Source organism: Cryptotermes secundus, unplaced genomic scaffold (assembly GCF_002891405.2).
Source record: "Cryptotermes secundus unplaced genomic scaffold, Csec_1.0 scaffold423, whole genome shotgun sequence".
Taxonomy (NCBI): domain Eukaryota; kingdom Metazoa; phylum Arthropoda; class Insecta; order Blattodea; family Kalotermitidae; genus Cryptotermes; species Cryptotermes secundus.
Window position 1 is genome coordinate 1037344 of NW_019731985.1, and position 20887 is coordinate 1058230.

At 38.9% G+C, this 20887-nt stretch overlaps 1 protein-coding gene and 1 long non-coding RNA gene across 3 annotated transcripts in view; one reads left to right on the forward strand and one right to left on the reverse strand.

Moving 5' to 3' along the window:
- Positions 1-5131, reverse strand: part of LOC117282557 — a 17691-nt gene extending 12560 nt beyond the window's left edge. Inside the window, exon 1 of the long non-coding RNA XR_004513349.1 lies at positions 4553-5131. This is a non-coding gene — a long non-coding RNA (uncharacterized LOC117282557). The remainder of the gene's footprint in view (positions 1-4552) is intronic.
- Positions 5132-5217: 86 nt separating this feature from the next.
- On the forward strand, positions 5218-20499 carry LOC111867427 (splicing factor 1). 2 transcript variants are annotated; one of them, XM_023857284.1, is made up of 10 exons: positions 5218-5296; positions 5398-5562; positions 6483-6617; positions 7266-7341; positions 14733-14885; positions 14973-15079; positions 16608-16774; positions 17204-17362; positions 17445-17588; positions 17968-20499. In XM_023857284.1, exons 2-10 carry the CDS (start codon positions 5412-5414, stop codon positions 18826-18828), a joined length of 1953 nt encoding a protein of 650 aa, XP_023713052.1. In that variant the 5' UTR covers positions 5218-5296; positions 5398-5411; the 3' UTR covers positions 18829-20499. The 2 variants fall into 2 exon arrangements, with proteins under 2 accessions (XP_023713052.1, XP_023713053.1); XM_023857285.1 differs by having other exon boundaries at positions 5224-5281.
- Positions 20500-20887: the final 388 nt, after the last annotated feature.

Consider the following 20887-nt stretch of genomic DNA (forward strand, 5'->3'; position numbering starts at 1 on the left):
AGTATGTTTCATCCAAAATGTGGGGCTATCTCCAAAGCAGACAGTGCTTCACTATCTTTGACCTGACCAGCGTACATAATGTCAGATGAAGGAAAGAAAGATGCTGGAAGAACTAATTCCAGAGGGCAGGAACTCTGACAAGTAACTTTCATATACAAAATGAAGCTTTTATTATGTGTTAAGTTTTTCATAATAACATTGGATTTCTGAACTTTGTCTCGTATAACAAACTGGATCTGTTTCCTCCTTGGGCACAGAGGTGTGGAGGCACCTACTCTGTTTTGTCTGTGATCCACTCATTGAGCAACCTAGCTCAGGCAACTGCATATATGCACCTGGGATTTTTTTTTTGTCAATCAGAGATAATAAGAAAGCATTCAGTAAAAACTTTAGGGATATCCATGAAGACCTGAAACTGGACCAGAAGGGGAAGTGAACAGGTGCCCCTCCCCCACCTTCTCATACGGGGACAGAAACATGTTGAATTTCCAGAACGTTGTGTAATGTTCAGAATGTTAAGTCAGTGAACAGAATGGAGTAATATCAAGTGTCACACACTAGCATCAGAACCATTTACAGTTTATTACTTTCGTTTCTCTGAGATCAGAATTTATCATCCTAGTTGTTGTAGTACATTCAGTGTTTAGAAATCACTATGGCTGCAATAGAAATAACACTGCATTGTGCATCTGGGTGATGCAGGCCCAGACAAGGTATGGCCCAAAGGCAGTACACAACGCTGTATGTCTGTTTACGGTCTGTTAGGACACGTGTGTTTCAGTTTCAGCACTGAGCAGAACGTTTTAATCTAATAGAATATGGAAAGTATGCTAGAAAAAACGGTACCTTATTGTTAAAAGTAAATGGAATGCTTCCAGGTGCAAACTAACTAACTTCCATAGTCTGTTACCAGCTAAGTTCCAGGTCAGAGATGAAGCCCCCAGCTTAAGAACTGAGTGTCTGATAATGTGCTGCCTGGTCAGGACTATCACATGAATGCCTCCTCAGGGGCAGGCACAGATGAGAGTGGAGTAACTTCTTCTCTGACTTCTCCCTTGAATTCAAAGTAATATTACCATCACATACATGTTCCTGTACATTTATTATTAGTGATGTGCTGCCAAAAAGAAAGAAAAATTAATATTTCCGTAAATTGTATAAGGGCTTCATGAACACCATGTACATCAGTAACAGCCATATTGCATATCTGTTGTAACAGATCATGTTTTCATTTGAGTGGCTTCACACATTTTGGCTCCTACTATGGCTTTAGGTAATTTATGAGTTAACTGCATTTCTTCAGTAAACATTTGAGGGTAATTATAATTTGTGATTGTCACTTCTGTATAATCTTCACTGGACACTGTATACCTTGAGTTGAGTGTGGCAGTTGTGTGGGTATGTATTTGTGTCTGATGTTGCTGCTTATTGTCCTTTGTCTTCCCTTTAAGGGGCAGTGGTTACTATATGTACCACCACATGGTTTAGCATTAAAGAACTCTGCATTTTGCCTACAGAGCGTATTTATGTGTTCCATATGATTCTTAATAAACACTAGTTCTCTAAACAACATTAACTGATTGGTCTTTGTAATGGAGATGCAATATGTTTTCTGTGCAGTAGGAACTGAAACTTTGAATTTTATTTATATGAACAAGAGGCTTCAGAGGTTTAAAATGGATGGGCATGCAGCAGCAGAAAATCTATGGTGAGAAGGGAATGAAATTTGCATGCAGCCAGTCACAAATAACATGACACAAAGTAGTATATCGGTTTGTATATTTCAAGGCACTTCAGTCAAATGGAAATTCAAAAGACAGCAGCTGCCTGTAATTTTCTAAACTGTGGATGTGCTCTCATACTTCATCTGTTTTTTCCATGTATGGTTTCTTAGAAATGACTCCTAAAGGTAAAGCAATATAATGTTATGTTTCAGCAATTCTGTATCACATAATCACACTTTCTGGTTTTACTCTGGTGTACCTCATGCATTTCAAATCATGGTATGCCTGTGCTGTGTGAGATATATCAGACTCTGTACAAAATATGGCAGTGCTCTCTTGTCTCATTTGCAGATGAGGTTTACTTAATTTTTATAGTGTGTGCTATTGTATTTTCAAGTGTTGCACAGTGCTTTAATGACTGTATGAAGCTCCTGCTTGGTTGTAAAGTGGATATCTTGTAATGGCATGTGTGTATACAAGTAAGAAATTTTGAACACCGTGAAATCCAGGGCGAAAGTAATTCTAGACTGAACCACAACGCATAAGATTTTGAGTTTTCCCAGTTCTGGATGATGGTGTAATGTGCTACAGTCCCAGAAAACATTATAGAAATAATAGTGGACAGAATTCAGAGACTTCTCTTTTTCTCAGTGACTAGGCTACTGGCAGGGGCAAGAGATTTTTCTCTTCTCCATGGTGTGCACACCGGCTCTGGGGCCCACCCATCCTCCTATCCAGTTGGTACCAGGGTGTCTATCTCCAGGGGTGTGAAGCTTACCATTCACTTTCATCAAGAATGGTGGAGCTGTATGTCGACTCCCACATGCCTTCATGGCATAGTGCTTAATTATATAATGAAGTAGAGGGAAAGCTTTACATTATCTGAGTACTCAGAGTATGAAGCATTTTCTGCTGCAGTTCTTGGTGGCCTTGTTGCAACACAGCTATTTTATGTAATAAATAGAAATTATTACAATGTATTAAATAAATCAGTGTTTGTGTGAAACAGTACTAACTGTAATACAGTGCAGTTTGACCACACACAACAAAGATAGGCAAATTTATTTGATGTGTCAGTATCTAAACACATTTAGGCCATAACCCATGCACATTCTGATGCCACTCCAGTCTTCCTAGCATGCATATGTACAAAGTACAGTGATTTAGTGTGATTAAAATGACTCAGAATATCTGTTGTGGGGGGGGGGAGTTCACACAAAGTCGTTATGAAATTGGAGAATGAAAAGTTTTATAATGTTATCCCAGATATTTAAACTCTTTTTAGTTTGGCCTTATCTCATTGGGGCAGGTGAGTATATTTCTGTATTGGTGATAAATTTGAAACCTGAAACAAAAGCACTTTACTGAAATGTGTTTTTCTCATGGGGAAACTCTTTTGTCATATTTTTGAAGTGCCTATATTGAAACTCTGTTTACTTCACAAAGACTGGGATTACTGCAAGACCTGTGGGTGTGTTTAATTTGTTCTAACTGCATTAGAATGGGAACCATCATGATTTTTCATCAGGGAACCAAGAACACAGGTCACATACTGCTTGCTTATTAATGGCATATTCACCTCAAATGGAAGTGTTTGAATTATTCTGAAATGGATGGATGAATCACTACTGTAACAGCTACACAAATAACTGAAGGTCATTTCACTTACATTTATTATTAATACCATGAACATTGTCAGGGAGCTGGGATAGCATATTCGGTATATTGACTGGCTACGAGCTGAATGACTGAGGGGTTGGAGTTCGAGTCCCAGTAGGGTCAAGAATTTTCTCTTCAAGTCATCCAGATTGGCTCAAGGGTTCACTAGCTATCCAATGGGTACCGGTGGCTCCTTCCCTGGGTGGGAGGGGGGGGGGTAAAGCAGCTGTGGCCTGAAGCTGACCACTCACCTCCAAGTAGTGCTGAAGTCAAGAAAATGTGGATCTATACATGCACTCCCCCATACACCTCTATTGCATAGTGCTTAATTCATTAAGCACAGGGCCAACTTTACCTTACTTTTATCATCATCATTGTCATTACTGTGATTATCATCATCATCATCATCATCATGTAACTTGTTTTACTGTACTTAAGACCTAAGATGATAGGCAAANTACCAGTGTACTATATATAAGTACACAGATTTTAGCTATGAAAATGTGCATTTTATGCTGCCCTTATGATACACAACACAGGCATTGAAATAAAAGACAAATTTTGCTGCTCTCTCGAAAACTACCAAAATCACATTCCATTGTTAATAACAACTGAAAGGTACCCCTGTTCAACTTCACTGTTCAATTATGAGACTTTTAAGTTTTGCTGGTCAGGTGAACAAGTGACAGCTGTTGCTGGTGACCACATGATAGCTGAATATCATTGGCTTTGCAGACAATTCAAGGGGCACACAACTTTCCCCAATCTACATTATTTCCATGGATGGTCTGGCCTCAGACGGTTCAGGAAAACGCCATTTTCTGAAGTCTAGTCAGTATAGCTATTGGCCAGATGGCCAGGGTTCGATTCCCAGCATTGACAAGAGATTTCTCTTTTCCATAGCATCCAGACTGGCTCTGGGGCCCACACAGCCTCCTAATCCAATGGGTACTGGGGGCACTTTTCCCAGGGGGTGAAGCTGACCACTCTACAGCTAGTGCCCAGGTGAAGAACAGTGGAGCTATACTTCCACTCCCCCATATTTCATGACTTGATACGTAATTAATAAAGTACAGGGACAACTTTACCTGACTGTGGGTTCATAGACCTTGAACTGCCAAAGTAACTCGAATTTGGAGAATATGTACTATGTGGAGATCAGTGCTTACCGAGTAGGATGATGAATGCTGCAGCGAAGCTGACCGTTGTAGCTCAGCTGGTATTAGACAAAACTGTCGTTATGTAATATTTTTCAACTTCGCTCCTGCTAAAATTTCTCATGTTCATAATCTTGTAAAAACAAGTATCCAATCGGTAACGTCGGCTTCAAGCAATGACATCAACAAATAGCAATCGCAAGGACGCTAGAAGTATTTTATCATATGATTGTATGTGACATTTAAAATGCTCTCTGAAAATGGTGACTGAAGAAGTAAAATAAATAAAATTCGCTGACAATTATAGTTTTTTTTTACATGGCCAGCATGAACATCAATTCACGACGACTATGTTCCATACTTCCATACTAACTTAAGGACTTATGGAGCACATGAACATGACTGGTAATCATATACGGTCTGTGCTGATCCGTGAAGCATACAGAATTACGTTATATTGAACCTACATCTCAATCATCTCAACGATCTCAACCTCTTCTTCCACTCATCGACTGAACAATCTGCAATTCACCTCCAACCGTTGTATTACCACCGATTACCACTAGATGGCTATACAAGACGTGGCGATACATGACTTCCTAAGTTGCAAATCTTAGCAGAGAGATGCAGATGCAATTGGCCCAAATCCATGGTTCCATTCCCTTAGAGTGATTGTATGGACATCTGCCGTGAAGCCATGTAAAATTCGGTATCGTCATGAAAAGGACGCCATTTTGAGAGGTTAGTGAGAGTTAGGTAAGCTTGTGTTAAAAGCACACATATGTATCATTTTTTTATTCGTCCGTACTTTATTTCAGGTGTTGATTTCACATTATGTGTCATATTTTTATTTCTAGGAGTTATATTGAACATGAGTTCTAATGGATCGAATGATACACAACTAGGAAGGCTGGATTCGATGTTTGGGTCGCAAGGAAGTACAAGAAATTTTACGTCTTTGCTGAATCCTAGTTACTTGCAGTCTCCCAATGGTAAAGAATCGCATAAAAGGGAAACGGATGGTAAGTATCTGAACTTATTGTTACGCATTTTTATAAAAGCTCTGTGGCGCCATTATGCATTTTTTTTCCCCCATCACAAATTTGCGCGTGTTAACATTTACGTTGACCGTACCACAAATTATAAAGTACATGTGAGAATACGAATATAATTTATTTTCAAATACCAGCATTTTTCAGAAACGTTGCAGTTTTCTTCAAACTTGAACTCTGAGCAAGGGGGATCAGATGTAATTCTGCAATGTTGTAGTGGGTGGGGGGTGGGGTGGGGGTGGGGGCTCTTATGAGTTTCTTCATCCACATGTACCTAAATTGCACGTTACTAGTTAGGTGTATAAGTACCTCTTTTCAATCCTGCAGCAATCTTGAGAATGCTTCATATTGAGGTAGTAAATATTGTATTTTTGAACTAACTGTACATGTGCATTAAGTGTTGCTTCGTGTGAGCCTGTGTTCAATGGTCCTGCCAGCAGGGTACAGATGTAATTAAAGATCATGGTAGCTTCATTATTCAGGATTTCAAAGAACTGACAAATAATGTATGCCTTTAGCTTTGATGTTAAAAGTTCTTTGGGAGTACATTTTGTAGTTTTACAGTACCGCCAACATTTACAGCATCAGGTATTCAGATTTTGCCCATTTGTTGAAGTAATGATAGTAAATCAGTTGTGCTGTAAATTAAGGAAAGAAACATCATCATGTACTAATAGAATCAGTGGATCAGAGGCATGTGTGATAGCTGATAGTTCAGCTCATCAAGAAATTCCATGCTTGTCAAGGAACCTGAAGGTTCACTGTTGTATTTTTATATCAGAAGAGCCCACCAGTGGACTCAGATGAATTCAGTCCACACCTTTCTCATTCATGACTGCCATTTTTGTTCCCCTACATACACTGCTCATGAAATTCCACCATTTCAACAGCTGAAAGGGAGGAGAGAAGAGCAAAGAAAAGACGATCACGTTGGGGTGGAGATGAAAAAGAAAAAACCTTTATTCCTGGTATGCCCACAGTGTTGCCAACCAATCTAAGTAAAGAACAAGAAGAAGCATACTTAGGTAAGGCTCTTTTGTTTATTATAATTTTCCACCCCAATATTGATTGTATACTTGTCTTGAAGTTGAAGCAGGCTGTTATGACGATTTTTATGTTTATGTGTGGCATAATGTAAACCGTATGGTCTTTCTTACAGTGGTTCAGTTAGTTTCATATAAGAAACAGTGAATTAACTGTATATTTTGAAAAATGTAATAACTTTCCGAAGTAATGTAGTGTGCAGCTTATGGTGTAGACACCAAGATAGGGTATCTTTTTTGGTTGGGGGGTTGCTATTTCATCATAGGTATGTGACAGTATTTCTGTCTTCAGCAATTGTGATTTTTATGTGTATTTTTTAATTATATTTTGCTGCCAGGACTGGCCAATTATTTATTGCTATTTCCATATTTGAAGAACTTTCTGGTATATTGGAACCTTGAAGTCGTGCCTGAGTTCGGCCACTCCCGACTTTATTTTCTGTTATACTAATGGAGATTTCAGGATTTCTAAGAGTGATGAAGTTGTTTTGTTTGTTTTTGAAGGTCTGTTTTGTTTCCTGTGTAAACTGAACCTTTTCTAAAACAAAAAGCACATGTTAAAAGTGTTGTTTCCATGATTGGTATCTAATTGTTGGGCTTTGTGCCCCTCTCTAACCCATTTTATTTCAGTTCAGCTGCAGATCGAGGAGATCAGCAGAAAGCTGCGCACTGGCGAGTTAGGGATCCCACTTAATCCAGAAGAAAGGTGTGCTTCAATGCCATGCAATACCAATAACCACTTGTGTTCAGCTTAGCAACAAGATCCATCTGGCCCTCCTTCACAAGGATTTGGGTCTTCACTTCATGATTGCATTCTGTCATGGGCTATGTATTGGTTTGGAAACTCTACTAAATCATTTCTTTTAGTAAGAGATGAATTCCAGGTTGGGTGACTTCAGGTTGAAACAGCTGATTAATATTTTTATTTCGTAGCATTAAAAATGTAATCAGATTCTTTGATACCTGAAGTTTTTAATGTGGTTTGAATTGCAGGATATTATATAATGCAACATAAATAAAGAATATTGCATTGAACATCACAGTCAGATGGGCAGCACCCTTCCTGTGTATGTATGTATGTAGGAGGTCCCAGGTTCGAATCTTGGTGTGGAGGCCAGCTATCCAGCTGGTTCTTGCAAATGTCAGGATAATACCTGAAATCTTATCCTTCAACATCCTTTCCAATTTGTTAATCACTGATCATAGCATCTGATGCTATACAGTGAGAGGTATGGGCAACATCATTACATAAATCATTAATAAGGGGTATTGCACCTCGTTCTGCAGAAGCATTTGTGGGCTGCGACAGATGCTGTCATGTGGCTGGTGTGGTGGAGAGCATGACATATCTGCTGCTGCCACCAGTCTGTGCTTTTTATTTTTTGGCTGCTCATAACAGAAAGTTGCAGAAGTATGCTTCTTAATTGTATCATGGCTGTCTGTCCATTTGAATCAACTGGAATACATGCTGAAATGATTTTCATTAAATTTGATATGGGGGAAGGGGGGAATTTGTGAACACAGTCCAGTTTTTGTTCACACCAGACAGCAGTAATAGCAGTTACTACACGTGTTTGTGTGTGTGTGCGCGCGCACATTTCAAGCATAAATTGCTAAATATTTATCAGAGCAAAGTAGCTAATGTTTTGAACATAAGTTGCTGAAAGAAATAACACATTTTATGTATAGTGAGTGTACTGTTCTCGTAAGTGTTCTGGCTTTTTTACATAATTAAACAAAAAGTATGGGAACATTGTCAAATTGTTACCAGCCCTCCTCTTACATTTCCTAACTTGTTTTGGAATGTACTCTTTATTTCAGCCTCCAAATGATTCTGTTTTGGTGTGATTGGAGCTGAGAGCTCTTGAGCCATGTTTTCTTTCTGAGCTGCTCTGATTGGTAATGTTGGTGCCATAAGGATTGTGTTTTGAGACAGTCCTGTGTTTGCAATGTCTAGTCTTTTTGCTCTGCTTAATATTTTGTAAATTAATTTAAATTGAGTCCATTAGTTATTGCTTATTCTTGTAATCATGTCTTCTTGTGTGTCATGTTATACAAGATTATGTTGTAGCTTTGAATACAGTTGAAAATTTGTGCATATTTCATGAATAGACGTTTTTCCTTAGTGTGGATATAGAATGAATAGCAGAAAATGATGGGCCGATAGTTTCTGAAGAATGACTTTCCTCCATGTAATTATGAATACTGGGAAAAAGAAAGGAATATTTTGGTTGTATCGTTTGTTTTTGCAAAGGTGTGATAAATTTGTGATTCATATAGTGCCAGTGATCATTTGATTCGTGGTAATTGCATGATTTTGATTAAATTGGTCTTCTGTATCTGTTTTGAATCACTTCATGCAATTACCTGCTGCTGGCTCTGACAGGAAATATAAATGTATCACACATGGTAATCATTTGTCTTAGTATTTTCAGTCAATAAAAGTACCTCACTTTGCATCTGTGGTGAAACCCCATTTTGAGGTTTCTATGGAGGACATGCTTTTTGTACTTTAAATTGCAGTTCAGGGAAACGCCCTCTAAAATGATGATTAACCTTTAACATATGGACTTTTAAATTGTTGGCAGCCCTCTGCAGCTGAAATTTAAATGGACCGAAGTCTTTAACATTGCAGACTTTCAGAAAAAGTTTCTGTTCTGTGCAGCATAGAAATACAGACTAAAACAACCTGAAAGACAATAACAATTTCTACATATACACAAAAGAGCAATTTTTACAAATGAAAATTAACTGATTATTTTGCAATGAAATTCAAAATCTTTATTATATATGTTATAAAATTCCAAAGGACTTTCAGTTTTTTCTTCAACCTTGAGACATGGTGATTTTGTAAATATAATCACGCTATATATGGAATAATATTTTTACTAACAAAGTAATACTGGCTCAGTGTGTTTATACTTTTTTGAAACACAAAATAAAAATGATATACAAAGAAATATATGTCATTCTGACACTGACTTCCTAACTGATAATTTGCTACTGAAAACTAATCCTTGAATACGTCACACTTCCTTGAAAGTTCTAGAAGCCCTGATCTGCGAGCACAGATGAATATTTACTCCTCAGTTCTCAGAACAAAGCTGGGCTGTATTTGGCTGACCAGGTCATAAACAGTCATGTCTAAACGTAAATAGTATTGAAACCAGTACCCTGATGAACGATTCCATTGTTCAGAGCTAACGAATGAACCACTGACATGACCTTGCATGGGTTTGTTTTGTTTCAAACACAAGATCAAACTGTGAGCACACCCAAAGAGAGCACACATGTCCTGCCTTATAGAAAATATAACATTGGCCATAGGGTTGTTAGTTGCCCTAGATATACATAGTATTCTTCCCTTAAAGGTTAAACTTAATTATGTCAGTAATGAGCAGGGCCTGGATTTTGATGACCTGAAAATATTTAAAAAATGGCCTATAAAATGACTGAAAAAATCCAGAAAAATGACCTAAAATAAGACCCAAAAATGTAATATGCAGGGCTCGGATTTTGATGACCTGAAAATATTTTAAAAATAACCTATAAAATGACAGAAAAGATCCAGAAAAATGACCTAAAGGAGAGAGAAAGAATACTTCGTTTCCATATTATTCACATTTCAGAAAACATATGAAGAAAAATTCCCTGAAATGTCCAAAAATGACAAGAAATAACCTTAAAATCCCCAAGAATTACCCCCAAAATGAAAAAATGACCTTAAACCTAAAAATGTCAAAAAATTACCTATAAAATTTACGTTTCTTTGACCAGCAGCTCATATCCGAGATTTATATATTTAAGAGCATCGCATAGGATACAAGGAAAAAAAGATATGTCATCAAAATCCGGGCCCTGGTAATGAGGTACTGAACTTTGTTCATTTACTAGAGTAAGTTTTTTTTTTGTTTCTCAAAATGTGACCCACACCAGCTTCCCTCTTCAACAATTCAAGCTTTCTTTAGAATTATGTTACTCAGTGCTGACAGAAGCAGACACAGTTGGGCTCTGTAACAACTCTTCGGTAATATTCACTTAATCGTATATTGTTAAGCCTCTCTCTTCAACATCATGGCCATTCATTTCTTCAGAATCGCCCCCCGCCCAAACAAAACAAAAACAATCTCACTCAAATGCAGCAGAGAACAAAACCAGTAACCACTTCTGACTGACACAGAGGACAAAGAGTGAACATGCATCTGTGCTTCCCACCACAGATTGGTGAGATGTCTACCTTACTAATTTTTGCGCATCGCATTGCACACAGTGCAGATGATGATTGGACTAAGCAGGGGTGGCCACACATGAATGGGGCCATGCAAAAAGTAATTTCTTTCAATGCTAAAACAATATCCGAAGCATGCGTGGGATTCAGAGTTCAGTATCTAAAATGTGGGTAAACCCTTAAATGGAAGCAGAACATTGGGCATATGGAGCTTTTCTGGGGCCACAAGACACGCACATTAAATGCAGGAAAGCATAAAATCAGAGATTCACTCTATTGGGGCTTTGGCGGTTGGTTTATTTCATGGGCAGATTCAGAATTGAACGCATACAGTCAAGCAGTTGCATGGGGAATATTTTGGGTTTGTTCGGTTTCAGTTGTCTAAGGTTAAAAATGTATTCCGAAAGCTTGTAAGTTGGTGCTTCATACAGCAAAGTTATAATTTTCGTTCTATTTGCAGTCCTGGTGAAATGTAAGAAAAATGTATGATGCATTTGTTTTTTTATAATTCTGCTAATTTACATAATGTTATGCTTTTATTTGATTAGCTAAAATATTCTGTGTTTTTATTTTGAAACTTTGCATTCACTTCTTTCATAATTTTTGCTTTGTGCCGTCTCTTGGTAGGAAGACATTTTCTGAAGTCCTGCAATTCAGACTACACGATAAATGTGAAATGTTTAAACATAAAATGCACACAGTTTTGCTCTCACATGTGCAGTATCTCTCTTCATAGTGTTCTAAAAGTCTTAAATACTGGACTCTTGGTTAGAAGTTTACAGTGTTATACATCAGTTGTCACAGAGATATTTATTATACCATTTTATCACCTGTTCATGAAACATGAAAAAGCTTTTAAAGTAATTTGGTGTGGGACAATTCTCTTACAGCTTTCAAAACTCATATTTTAAAAAACGATGCTTATATTCCAGGATGTGTATTATAACAGACTTTTTTCCTTAAACATCTGTGTTCCTTTAGCAGAGATCACTATTATTATGAATGGTTATCTAAATTGTTTTAATTTAAATTTTCTTCTTCCCATAACACCAAAATACAGGACTTTTATACTGTACACTATGCAGAACCAGTGTAGGATGTAAGTTTTGATTGTGGTGCACTAACTAGATGCTCTCTGATATCCTTAATCTCTCTCCAATTTGTATCGTGGAATTGTGATGCTTGTTTTGTATATATATGTTGAAAATATTAGTTTGGAGGAACTGGAAATCATATCATGTGTATGGTAATTTTAAAAGCACCTGGTGAGGTGTAATCGTTGTTTTTTGGTTAAGATAAAATCATCAGAGACTTGAGTAAAACTGTGGAAGGTTGTATGTGAACACCTAACAAAATGAGAGCATGTAGAAACATACAGAATTTCTTTGCCAGGAGGTTTTAGGGTGTCTGTATGGATGTCAGTTCTTAATTCTGGTAAGAAAGAGTAATGTGCATTTCATAGGACTCGTAACTCCTCACTCTCAAGCTGCCGATAATATAGCTGCCAGCCAAACCATCTTAATGGTAAAGATATAACAAATTCTGTATGTCAGAATCTCATCATTTAGAGACAGAAGAGGAAAACACGTGCTCAGCTAATAGGGAAACGTAATCAGATCTGGTAGTCTGGACAAAGCACCACCAAATGAACAAACTCGGGTACACACCTAACCTCACCGGATTTTTTCTTTCAATAAAAAATGCCATTAATTTGAATTTCTTGCTGAATGAGGATTAATATTGGTTTAATGCTGTAATGTCACATGAACCTTAAAGCATTTTCTCACCCTTATTGTGATGTGTGGACACCTTGTCAGTTGTAGTTCTGTAGAAATTCATACACTTCTCTAAACAGATCTTTCTCTTTGTCACAGAAGAATAGGTAGTTGTTGCATGTCTTTGATCGCTTCAGTTACTTTGTGTTGCCTCATGATCATATTGCTCTTTCATTGCTCATTGAACTGTGAAGATTTTTGTAATCAATGTCACATCAGTTTTGTTTAAAGAGACCCAGACATACCACCATCACCAACACCACAAATTATTTCTAGGTTTTGTTAATATTTTTCTTATTTCCTACACTGCATTTTTATTGCATCCATGTGAATTTATCTTGTGATTTCTTATGTAATTATTGCTACTCTTACCAGAAGTCTTGCTTGCAAGGAGCAAGTCTTACTGCAGTTAACATAATCATTCTTTATTCTAGTTACAGCTGATACTACACGAGTTCGAGTATATTATATTTTTCTCTTACAGTATTTTAAAATAAATTAGTGAGGGTATTGAAACTGCTTATCTTCTTGGTAGGCTTTTGATGTTACTCTGTGAATGTGTGACTTACAAAATTAACCAGACAAGGCATGGGTAGGGGAAGATCAGGGTATGTGACTGCTGTGTTCTGTAGAAACCATATCTGTAATGATGGCTTGGAACATTAAGAACATAACATCAGCTCCCCAGAGTTAGAGTTAGAAAGTTTGCACTTTTCTTCTTCAGCATAGTAAGCGGGAACATGCATACAGGTCAGATGAGCAAGAAGTGAACTCCAGTTTTGAAGTATCCACATTTTCAAACCGTGGTTCTTAAAATTTTGTGTTTGTTTATTTTGGGTGCAAATCCACCACTATCAAAGCCATTAGGCAGTACCAATACTGCACTGTATGGAGTGTTGCTTTATTATCGAAAAAAGTAATCCATTGTAACACAGACACCGGTCATTCTTCCTTTTACGTCTTCTAAGATATTGATAGATGTTGGATGTAGAATTTAAAGGCCATGTTAAGATGGCTCTCTAGTTACTATGTAGTAGCGGAAGAGGCTATTCTAATGGGGGAGGCTTGTGTATTGCCCCCGGGTCCCAGAGAATTAATTATGTGTATGTCATGGTGGACGCATGCACCACTGTTACAAAAAAAAAAAAGAAAGGACAGTGTTTTCTTTGCTGGACTTTGCAGTCTGAAAGTTGATGGAAGGTTTGGAGCCCAAATACGGATGTAATTTCTTGAAGAATATTCTATTCAAAATTTTTACATGCACAATTCAGTAAGATTGCCTGAAATTGCTGTGTACTTTTCTTCATATAGCCCCGTTCAGTTATGAGTCCAGGATTTGTTGAAATTGTATACGTTAAGATGTATGGAACTTCAGAGTTGGTTGCATTTTGTGCCAGATTACTTCAGTACTTGTTCTGACGTTTAGGGCTCGAAAAATATGGTCGCCCGCTTGCCTGTGATGAATTGATCTTGCAAGTTGGCGAGTAGATGTTTTGGAATTGCCATTTATGTTACCGTTCTCTGTTTCAGTTTTCTCGTTATTTTAAAATTGGTCTTAATATGTTGGCAGTGGCTGTATGTGTATTTCTCTTATGTGAATTGCATGCAGCGTGTCCAGATGGAAGAGAATGAATTTTTATGAAATTTGTTATTGAGGGATTTATTAAAATCTGTCAACACATTCCAGTTTTAATTTATATCAAACACTAGGGGACACTTTACATGAATGCATGGTGTGTTCCTGTGCATATCGGAAGCATAATAAAATATTTGTTGAAGTGAAAAATATTTTGGACATATTTGTAGAAAAGAAATATGTATATTATATGAGTACACTTTTTGCGTAAGCCTTACTGGTTTCAAGATAAAAAAGCGTGAATGCACCAGAGTTGTTAAAGCTATGCAAACTTTCCTAAATTGTTAGTTTGGTGAGCAGTATTTGGCACAATTTTTCAAGCCCTTATAATCTTCATAATTGCATCTACAGTTTCATTTTTACATGAACACAAATTGAAACATTTATAATTAGATTATATTCCTATGCATTACCAAAAGCCTCGAGTTTGTAATGAGCTGTAATGGTGTGTTTCACAGGTCTCCGTCACCTGAGCCAATCTACAGCAGTGATGGGAAACGTCTGAACACCCGTGAGTATCGTACTCGGAAACGTCTTGAGGAGGAGCGTCACCATCTCATCCAGCAGATGCTGAGTCTGAACCCAGACTTCAAACCCCCCGCAGACTACAAGTATGTCTGTCTCGATTGCTGATGTGGACATGATGATTTATGTGTTTTGCCTTTTTGGATTTTGCTGTATGAATAAAATGCTTTCAGGCCACCCATCATCCGAGTCAGTGACAAAGTGATGATTCCGCAAGATGATCATCCTGATATCAATTTTGTTGGTTTGTTGATTGGACCTCGTGGAAATACACTGAAATGTGAGTTTATTTTCATCTTGCTCTTCAGAAATTTGTATTAAAGACAGGGATGAGAAACATTTTGAAAATATTTTGAGTGTTGGATAGAAAAGGGTGGAGTGGCCATGCTGTGGCTCTTGCCTCCCTTCAGGACATGACAGTCATTCCTGTCACGCTGCACAGCCAAGGAATGTTCTCTTCAGAACCTAACAGGTCATAACCAGATGAAACTATCAGAATTCCAAAAGCGAACTCTTGAATGATGAGTGGAAAGTTGGTTGCCACTGGCAACCATATTTTGGAGCTCCTAGTTGGAGATGTGTTTCACTGCTGTTTATTTGCCAGCATTCATCTGGTTGTCAAAAATTGTGAACTACATATGTAACTGGAACATTTTCTGTTTCTTAGGCAATACCTCTTTCTCAAACTGGGTTGGATTTTTCTCTCCCCATCAGGATAGGTGTCATGGGTTCAAATATTATCCCGGAGACTGTCATCATGACAGGTTTTTTATTTTTTATTTTTTCTCCTCTAGGCAATTCCTAGGATTGTACATTAAATTAGACCACAGCCACTTCCTTCCACATGCTTTCCAATTCATTCTCTCTACCATGTGGTGATACGGAATCTTGAACTAACTCCATGGAGCTGAGCCCTTCTTGGGAAGCCAACAGTTGTTCAGCCACTCAAAAATTTCTCAGCATTTTATGGAACCCGATGGTTCATTACTGTGTTCGCAAGAGTCTGCAGTTTGTCCCCATCCTGAGAGATCAGTCCAGTCCATACCACCCCATCATATTTCTTTAAGAACCATTTTAATATTATTCACCCACCTACATCTTGGGCTTCCTAGTGGTCTCTTTCCTTCTGGCTTCCCCACTCCTATATGCATTCCTATTTGCCCCATGCATGCAACATGCACTGCCTATATCATCCTCCTTGACTTGATCATTCGAGTTTTTATGGGTGAAGAGTACAAGTTATGAAGCTCCCACATTGTGCATTTTTCATCCCTCTTCAGTCCAAATGTTCTCCTCAGTACTCTGTTCTCAAACACCATCGTTCTGTGTGTTCCTCCCTTAATGTTGGAGACTAAGTTCCACAACCACACAGAACCATGGGCAAAAATATAGTTATGTATATTCTTATTTTTACATTTTTAGACAACAGATGAGAACACTTAAAAGGTTCTGGACTGAACAGTAGCAAGCATTACCTAAATTCAGTCTCTTAATTTCCTCCTCAATCAAATTTTGACCTGTTGCTGTCATTCCCAAATACTTTCACTGTGCCAAATTTTGAAAGGATCTAATCTTCAGCTACTGTTAGGAACATTAAATAAACCATAAATAAAGGATGGTAGGTTTCTAAGAATGGCAGTGAATGATCAGGATTTATTAAATAGCAAGACATTTTTTCAACAGCTGAGCAAGATGCTGCACGATGTACATGATCTGCCATAAGATATTAGATATGATATCAGAATCTTTGTGATGCATGGTAGGAAGTTTAGTCGGAGGTGATCTCTGACAGTTGATATTTATTTCAGCAATGGAGAGGGACACTGGAGCGAAAATCATAATTCGTGGGAAGGGATCAGTGAAAGAAGGAAAAGTCGGACGCAAGGATGGGCAGCCGCTGCCTGGAGAAGATGAGCCTTTACATGCATATGTGACAGCCAACAACCCAGAAGCTGTGAAGAAAGCAGTTGATAGAGTAAGAAAGAAAATAGTTAATCTCTGGTGTTGCAACACATGACATTTGTATTTGTGTTGGTTCTCCCCATTTATCTGTTTTCTGAGCAAAGTCTGTGCACCTCATCCCCGGTGCCTTGCATCATCTCTCTTCCGTGGAACATATTTCTGACCTCCTTTCAGACCACTTTTAACAGACAGTAATTGCATAATTTGAACTCATGATGGGAAAGTTATGTTGTTGGTCAAATATTTGCTCACATATGAAGCCTACTTGACATTGAAGTTGATTTAGGTTCTGTAACTTCGGGCTTAACCTCCTTTGATGATGTGGATATTTAATGATGATATGTGATGATCCATTGGAATTTGTAGAGATGCATCTACACTTTTTGTATGTTACACATTTGTGGTGTGAACTTCTTTCTCAAAGCAGATTCTGATCTTTCAGATCAAAGAGATAATTCGACAAGGTGTTGAAGTTCCTGAAGGCCAGAATGACTTGCGTCGGATGCAGCTAAGGGAGTTGGCCCTGTTGAATGGAACTTTGAGAGAAAATGAGGGACCCCGGTGTTCAAACTGTGGAGCATCTGATCATAAATCCTGGATGGTATGGCCTTGCACATGTTTATCATTGTTTAAAAGGGAGTGGTATGTTTGAGCTTACTAAAAAGCCATTTTGACCCTTACAGTGTCCTGACAAGCCAAATGTGACAAACAACATCGTGTGTTCGAGCTGTGGAGGAGCCGGACATATTGCCAGGGATTGTCGGCAGAAAAGACCAGGGACAGGGGGACCCAATGCTGTGGGTGACAAGAACAAAATTGATGAAGAGGTAATTTTGTTATATTAGGTTTGAGGTTCTCGTGGTGGCAATGATGAAGAGTACTCTACTATCTTCTGGGATGTAATGCTGTGTAGGTCATTGAAAGTTAGCCAAAATTTCAGAGGAACATGTTGCCTTCATCTTCAGTGGTGAATAAGCTGGGCAAGATACCAGCATGAAAGTTGTTGGTTGACATTCAGTGGACTACGTGGCATTATATTCCAGAAAGTAGTACCCTTTGGATAATATTAGTTTATGTATCTAGGTTGTGGATGTCTGATTGCAGCAAGGCTTTGTGAAGTCTTTAGAAGTAATGTGGATATCTGTATCCCTGAATTTGCCTGAGGTCATAACCCAATTCTTATCATTATATCTTGGTTTTCTCTAGTACCTCTCACTTATGGCAGAACTGGGCGAGGGCCCTCCTCCCAACAGAGATAACGACCGTGATTCTGGGCAGAACAGGTTTGGGCGTCGCTCAGGTCCAAGTGGTAATATGAGCCTATTTGATCGTCAGATGGCTCCACGTGCTATCATGGCTCCCCCACCAAGGCTCGAGCATAACATGATGGCTACCCCACCACAGTTGATCCCAAACACTTTGCCTCCTCCTCCATGGAGTCCGGCAATGCCTCCAGCAAACAAACCACCAGGATCTGACATGATGCCGAACATGAGTCACCCACCTCCTCCTTCAGCTCCGTCACTTGCTATGCCTCCACCTTGGCAAACACCAAATATTCCTCCCCCTAATTTGTTACAAGCACCACCTCCACCACCACCATCTAGCCAGCCCCCTCCTGTGACTACTTCACAGGCATCAATTCCACCCCTCTTGCCATGGCTACAATCACAGGCTCAGCCACCACCACCTGGGTCACAACCGCAACCGCCATTAGCAACTCCACAGCAACCGCAGCAGCAGCAGCCGCAACAACCACAACAGCAGCAACAACAAGGACAACAGCAGCAACCACCAGCAGCAACTCTTCCACCCCCGGGTCTGCCTCCATGGCAGCAGCCTCCACCCTCTCTGGCATCATCCACAGCACCAGGTCCAGTACCTCCACCCAACAGGGCCCCTCCACCTGGTATGTTCCCTTGGCATCAGAATTTTATAGGAGTACCACCTCCGCAGCCCGTCCAGCCTCCACCTCCACCAGGACACAATGGGCAGGGTGTTGACATCAATGCACTGGCAGGGTTGCCAAGTCTACTTGCAGCGCCACCACCACCCCCGCCTAGTTAATCCCAGAGCCACTGCAGCTTTGCGCTTTCATGATTCACAAATAGTGTGTGTGTTGTTAAGAATTTCAGAATAGAGATAAACTGGTTGCATTGCAAGCCTCAAGCAGAGGCACTTGCAGCCAGTTATCTTCATACATCATATTGCCATGCAGTAAATAGTAAACTACAGTGTAAATTTTGATTAACAGATACTATGTTGATCTTGTGTACTGTATTTTCAAAATCACGTTAAAATGAAATTGAATTAGAAGGGTACAGATATGCAATGATCCTCTTTTTTTATTTATGTATGCATAATTTGCTGTAGTAATATGGTTTCAGATCAATTCTAAGAGGTTTTATATAGGATACTTAGGATTACTGGGTATCTGGGCTCCGTCCATCATCTAGTAGTCCAAACTGAATGGGACATTTCAGAGGTGAAAATGCAGGGAGGCATACTCATTATAGTTTCTCAGAATGAGCTGTCTCAGTCTGTGGGCCATTTATCGTGATTATTAGTTTCTGATGGACTCGACAAAGTGCCTCCCAACCTTTTCACCCAGCAATGGAAATTTTCACTTTCCAAAGCATGTTCTCTTCAGAATACTAGACAGTGCACGTGATCCAGAAACCCAGTCATCTGGAGAATATGGTTTTGGGTTTCTTGGTGTTTTTGTAAAGGAATTCATGATGCCGTGTTTCACTAACATGTGTTATCTGTGACAGTTGAAGTAGAGACTGAATGCTGTGTACACATGGTTGTCACCTCACATAGTGAATGCACCCCAGTTTTATGGCATAATAAATGGTACCCCCATGTGTTACGTTTCAGTGGATGTGTTCTTAGTGCAAGATGGAAATCTGTAAACAGCCAGACATGACTGAGGGTCCATACAGCTCAGGAATAAGCGTTCTCAGTTTTGTTATGTTCAAGTTTGTAGGTGATTGATTTACTGTGTTACAGGACCAGAAATGCATATGCATTTGATGTCAAATGTGAAAGAGGAGATGGATATTATTAAGGAGGATCATGGGGGTATGTTGTGATGGTGGAGAATGGGTAAAATTGGCACAGGATCGTGTCTGATGGCAGGTTTTGGTATTATGTTGAATCTGCAGGTTCTGCTATGAGAGAGATAGTGAATCAGTAAAATATATCTTAAGGAAATAGGTTATGAGAATAGCAAGCATTAGTGTTGAACCTTTGGGTTCTGTTACCAGTTTATTAGTAAGGTAGTTAGGGAAATGGGTTGTGATGGGGAGGTGGATGGAACTGGCTCAGGGTAAAGACCAGTGGATATTACATGCCCTGTCTGTCTCCCTTCACCCCAATTTCAACATCTTTATAATAAGAACACAAATTTTGAAGCTTCTCATTGTGCATTCCCCCCCCCCCAAACTCCTGTCATTTTCTGTCTCTCAGGTCCAAATACTCACCTGAGGTTTAGTAGTTAGTAAACCTAAAATGTAGCAGCAGGGATATGTGGTCGCAGGTTTGTAAAGTTGAACAAAGAAACTGCCATTCAATTGTGTGGATCCCATGTTACAATCAAAATGGCAATAGAATTATGTTTTAACATGCATTGGTTACTCTGTGCTGAAGTTTAGTAAGCTTATGCTGTGAATATTCTCAATGCTTTAACACAGTGACAGTATTTCACCTCCAAAATACACAATTTCCGAAAATATACATCTTAAGTGTGCATTTACATCCAGTCATATCTATTCCTCAATCTCAGTAATGCTGTGCATTTCTAAAGCAGGCATACCTGTTTGAACATATTTCCAAGTGGGCTGCCCCAGTTTGTGTGGCTTGTTGCTGATACAGTCTGATCATTTGAAGTTGAATTGTAAGTATTGGTTCTTTACAGTATGCTGTATGTTACTTAATGGGATTCGTCTGGCCGCGCCATAGTTAAAGTGGTTAGTCACTGGTTTCCCACTGCAGTGGCCTGGGTTCGATCCCAGGTCTGGTTAAGTGGGATTTGTGTTGGACAAAGTGGCGCTGGGGTGGGTTTTCTCCAAGTACTTTAGTTTCCCCTGCCAATCTTCATTCCACCAAATTCTCCATCATAATC

Excerpts from the sequence above, each read along its gene's own strand:
- LOC111867427 (XM_023857284.1), top strand. The coding sequence starts at position 5,412 with ATGAGTTCTAATGGATCGAATGATACACAACTAGGAAGGCTGGATTCG. Across the intron at positions 7,342-14,732 it reads CCACTTAATCCAGAAGAAAG|GTCTCCGTCACCTGAGCCAA; the intron begins GTGTGCTTCAAT and ends TGTGTTTCACAG. Across the intron at positions 14,886-14,972 it reads AAACCCCCCGCAGACTACAA|GCCACCCATCATCCGAGTCA; the intron begins GTATGTCTGTCT and ends AAATGCTTTCAG.